The sequence below is a fragment of the Triticum aestivum genome, chromosome 1A, assembly GCF_018294505.1.
Source record: "Triticum aestivum cultivar Chinese Spring chromosome 1A, IWGSC CS RefSeq v2.1, whole genome shotgun sequence".
Classification (NCBI taxonomy): Eukaryota; Viridiplantae; Streptophyta; class Magnoliopsida; order Poales; family Poaceae; genus Triticum; species Triticum aestivum.
Genome location: NC_057794.1, coordinates 315,415,353 through 315,420,807, shown reverse-complemented (window position 1 = coordinate 315,420,807; position 5,455 = coordinate 315,415,353). Strand labels below are relative to the sequence as shown.

At 41.0% G+C, this 5,455-nt stretch overlaps 1 protein-coding gene across 1 annotated transcript; it reads left to right on the top strand.

Annotated features, from left to right (window-relative positions):
* Positions 1 to 3,359: 3,359 nt before the first annotated feature.
* Positions 3,360 to 5,455, top strand: LOC123048272 (vesicle-associated protein 1-1). Its single transcript, XM_044471411.1, has 8 exons — positions 3,360 to 3,562; positions 3,679 to 3,749; positions 3,870 to 3,951; positions 4,071 to 4,186; positions 4,267 to 4,473; positions 4,554 to 4,622; positions 4,711 to 4,752; positions 5,298 to 5,455. Exons 1-8 carry the CDS (start codon positions 3,508 to 3,510, stop codon positions 5,406 to 5,408), a joined length of 753 nt encoding a protein of 250 aa, XP_044327346.1. The 5' UTR covers positions 3,360 to 3,507; the 3' UTR covers positions 5,409 to 5,455.

The window sequence follows — 5,455 nt, the reverse complement described above, 5'->3', positions numbered from 1 at the left end:
TTATGCTTCATCCCGTCAAAGCATAAATTAGTGCAGTTTGAAAGCACACGTTAGTTCAATGTTGAAAGCACAAAATTTGCTCTATTTTTTTTCAAAATTTAACATGAGACCTAATTTTAAAGATTTTAATGCGAGAACACAACAGTGAAAATGATTTGTAATTTGGACGCATAGTTTAGACGATATGTTATTTAAAAAAATCTAAAAAAGCACGGACATACTTGTGTAATTGTTTTCCCGCCCGGAGAAGGTGAGAAGTAACCTTTTACTACAAGAAATACCCTGATGATTTCTTTTTTTTGCGGGGAAATACCCTGATGGTTTCGAACATGCATTTATCTGTCCTCGGTAGTAGGCCAGCCGCCGCGATCCAATTCGTTCCTACCGCTGTGGCGCGTGTTGGTGTGCAGTGCAGGGCAGGCAGACAGGGAGCCGCTCGTGGCAGCCGCGGCGAGGCGCTCGTAATAACTCGTTCCCGTTCAGTGCATCGCCACCAAACGTTCCCGCGTCCTCCCTTCTTTTGGTCCGGTACACGCACGCACGCACTCCTCCTAAAAGCAAACCATTAACGCCACAACATCTCACAGCGAAGCAATATAATTGCCCAATGATGATGGAATATACGTGCACTGCATCTGTGATTCGAGGAGAGGTAGCTTGCGATCTTGATAATAATAAATTTGGTCTCGTTTGTCTGCCTACCTGCACGATTGCCTGCATGCGGCCTCCGGGCCAAATCATTGACACGCGTTGCGAAATACGAGTAGTAGTTGGTGTTTCTCACTTTCTCTCAAAGTCTTCAAATTGTTTGTGGCGGACCTAGAATTTTAGCCCTGTGGGTATTACAATTTACATATGTAATATGACTTTAATATATTAGTATGTAAACGTTTTTTGCGAATATGCAAAGAGTTTATGGTGCAACCGTGGCCTGATACCAACCGAGGGGGCATTACTGAAGAATTGCTTATAGGTGGAAGCTTACCAGTAACGCGTGGGCATTTGCACCCGCTACTCTTATTCTACTTATTCTAGAGACGACATGAGAAATAAGATGGAGTATCTGAAGGCAGCCTCCTCTAAAATGTAAACTCGGCGTAGATCAAATGGTTAGGTTTCTTGTGATGGAACCAGCCCACCGGGGTTCAACTCTTAGAGTTGACACCAGTGTACACATTTTTTTTAATTATTTCAATCCTTTCGGTGACATTCGTTCGATCAGTGGGCGTCGACATTCTCGTCGGCTACGAAGATCCTGTCGGCTCGGTATTTTAGAGGGGCCCATAGGGTTAAGATGCGCGTTCAATAGTTCATAGGACGAATGTATGTAAGTGTATGTGACCTTCCCCAATTATATTGTGTTAAAAGAAAGACGAAAATAGAAATTTGAACGTGACTGCCTGCAATGCGACAACCGACAACGTATAAAGTATGAGGTGGTCCCAGGCTAGCTATATACTACCAACTATCCAATTTGCAAAAAAAAAATCGATTATCCAGATGCAACATGACACAACAAAAATGATTAGATGGTCAGGAATTGTCAAAGCCATAAATGTGTTCACTTGACATATCTTTTGACAAAACCATCTGCAATCTTTTGACAAAACCATCTGCAAGCCCATTCATGTTCATTTCTTCCTTTTTCCTTGTTTCTGGAGAGGATGCATGCATATCTTTCCATTTATTGTGAATGTGATGCCAACTCAAGTGAGAACGACAGGATAACAACAGAAAGTATATTACCTTTTGGTGAGTATATTTCTCGAAATAACCTGTAACAGATTTCCTGATTCCACAAGAGAATCCTAGAGATTTATGATTCGTTATTTATACACATTGCAAATACTTTACACATTACATATAACACTGCATCGTTCCTTCATGTTTCGTTTAATTGTTGATTGAGATCACTATCATTTTCTGGCAGGTAGAATAACAATAAGTAGCAATAGCTTCATGAGTGGTCACACTTCCCAGTGGTATGCTGATGTGAACTTATGAAATCAATGGGCAACCATCTTATCGCATGTTAAGAGTTTTGTAATGATCGCAAAAAAAAAGAAGTGTTGAAACTCTGCATGAGTTTATCCTAAAAAAACACTTCATACGACCTAATACTCTATTTGTTTCTGCACTAAAGAAACGGTAGGCTATATGACAGTAGTATACTAGAACTAAGTATTTTTGCAGAGGATTGCAATTTAATGATTATTCCTAATTCTTTCCATTGACATTGATCAAAAAGCGCAAGACTTTCTGGTTCTCGCCGATGCCGATTAAGATCGACAATACTAATTTGTGAGCAACTTTAAGATTACGCTTGAAAACTGTACCCACATCCCTTTAATGTGTACAATAATTATGAGGATCGTTGCCATACTCATAGAATCGAGCTGAAACTGAAATTTTAGTATAAATGCCAAAAAGAAGTAGCCATCCATTATAGAGAAGTTTCACAGGGGAAAAGAGAGTAAAGGTAACTACTACGTATTTGTCAAAAGTAGGTGGTGCATATTTCGTGATCCATGATAGAGCCATGCATATACTAAGTCAACTAAAGAAAAAGGTACTAAGCCAGTAACATTAAAAAAATGACTCTGATAAATGTCACACATGTGGCATAAACACATGGCAACTATGAACATTTTTTATGACAAATTTAGTGACGAAATAATGAAAACTTTAGTTATCAAGCATGACAACTTTTTTGAATGTAAGTTTTAATTTTTTTAGGTTTGTTTTTTCCTTTTCGGATGGCAACTTAAGTTGTAAAAAATACCCGAGTTGGAGTGCTTCGTGCCACATATGTGGCACTTATTATTTAGGTTAAAACAAGGCAGTCAGCTTACAAATTCCATGATGCAACTTCTTATTTGAAAATTCAGCATATTATTCCAGCTCTTTCTAAATTACAATGTGTTGCATGGCAATACATCATCCCGCAAAAGACAGTTTGCCTATATATATATATATATATATATATATATATATATATATCAGCGGTAACATTTAAAAAATATATATCAACAATGCATATTACGCAATTAGTGCAACTAAAAGACTCAAACCATTGATATCACTTGATAATAAGTTCCGAATTATAAGATGTTCTGTCTATATTAAAATATTCGAAACATCTCATAATTCGGAGCGGAGGGAATAATAAGACCGTGCTTGGAATGGATGCAATTTAATACGGGTGTAACTTACCGGCCAAGAGCAATTTTCTGGCAGAAACTAAAATGACGGGCGGAGGCCTGTATTTTTTACAAGTGTATTTAGAAGGGAAACGATATCCAAACAGTCCCCAAGTATGAAATCATAGAAAGACATTCTCACCACGCAGGCACGCACAGAGTGTTCAAACCAATTAGCCAAGCATAAAGCTCCACGGAAATTTGCATCCAAACCCAAAGAGGCAAAGAAGTAACGGCCCCAGCGGTCCAGCACCCTGTGCTCCCCTTTCCCACCACCACTTCCCCTTCCTCCGCGGGCACAGCAGCCATGGCCGCCTCCAGCGACCTCCTCGACGTCGACCCGCCCGAGCTCCAGTTCCCCTGTAAGCTCCCCGCTCTTCTCGCCCCCAAGCTCCCCTTCCTACCTCCCTCTCGCTTCAGATTGCTTTTCTCCTGAATTTTCCCGCTGACCCCTTTTTCGATTTCCTGTCATGCCCAGTCGAGCTCGACAAGCAGATCTCCTGCCCCCTCAAGATGATCAATAAGACCGACAGAACCGTCGCCTTCAAGGTGATTCTCCTGTTAATCGCCGTGTTTAAACCCTAGAAAATCCTGTCGCTTTAGCTTCTTGAGGGATCCTCTTACGAGTTATGCTTTTCTTGGTGCCTCTGTGATGCGTCCGGGTAGTAGGTTAAGACGACGAGCCCCAAGAAGTACTGCGTGCGCCCCAACAATGGCGTCGTGCGGCCGCGGTCCACCTGCGAAGTTGTAGGTACTGTCTTGTTGTTGTTGTGTTCACTGGACCAGCTAGAGCTCAAGAAACTGCTCAATTTCAGGCTTTCTTCTGTTTCATTTTAATGGAGATGTTTCAACGCGTTTTGTGTGGACCAGTGACGATGCAAGCCCAGATTGTTGCACCACCAGACTTGCAGTGCAAGGACAAATTCTTGGTGCAAAGCGTGGTCGTCGCCGATCGCTTATCGGCCAAGGACATCACCGCTCAAATGGTAATGGTAGTACTAGATTAGAGTGTAGTTTTGATGTGGTTGATGGCTTTCAGTTGATAATGAACTTGTGGGTTTCCTAGTTCACGAAACAAGGGGGTAACGCTGTTAGGGAGGTGAGGATGAGGGTCACTTATGTGATGCCAACCGAATCGTCGTTAGAGATTGCGGAGGAAAGCGATGGGCCACAGCGTATCTTGGTGCCTATGCAGCGAATTGTGGATCATGGGAGGAGCGCTTCGGGGCTGTCGAGTGGCTCGGTATCCTTGAGATCAGCTGAGCTGGGGACAGTAAGTCTACTGAATGTTTCATACGTGATACATTTCTCTAGTAATGTGAGTCCCTAAGGACATAAATTATGTGTTTTCAGGAGGTGGGATCACCTACTGGACCAGTTGTAAGGACTGAAGAATTACTGAAGGCTGCAGGACATGCTGCTGTATGTGCTATATGAGTTCTATGCTCTATAACTTTTTTTGTATAATTTTAACATGTTGGTTGTTTGCCTTTCTGATATGAAACTGCAGGAAACAAGAACATATGCAGGGCCTGATGCACAGTCCCTTGAGGTGTGTTCTTTTGCCTTCCAAAGCAGTTTGGCAGTTCTTGTGTTCCCTAGTAGTTGTTCTGTATGCTATACTAACAGCCTGGTCACATGGCAAGTAAAATACTGAAGATACTTATTTGAAACATTTTGATCCTTGCCAATTCTACCCTGCTCTATAGCTTGTTAATCGTTAGGAACAATTGTGTAATAATATGTTTCCTCTACTAAGAATAAGGCATATGATCGGTTTTTAGTTGCTTCATATAGGAATTATATGATTAAGTGTATTTATGATTTTTTTTAACTGTGCACACATGGGTATTGTTGTCCATCCATTTAATTTGCTTTAGATCTTATTGTCTTGGCCATCCTTCTAGTTCACCATAGACATCATACAGCTGGCATTGGTTGCATGAACATCTTATATTTAGCTTGTTTTTAGTGTGAACTAGTGATTGTCCCAGCCTTCCTGGTATCATGTTGTTCAATGAGAAGGTAATCTATCTTTGGATTTCACTTGTAATTGTTGTGTCTGGCTGAATAACCACGTCCCTTTCTCTAATCCAGCTGTCGGCTTTAATTACAAAATTAACCAAGGAAAAGGATTCTGCCCTTGAGCAAAATAAAAAGCTTCGCAGTGAGTTGGTGAGTATTACTGTTTTAAGTCTGAAACTTTGAATCATGTGCTCTTTCCATGAGGTAAGTAGATGTACTTAATAACGGAA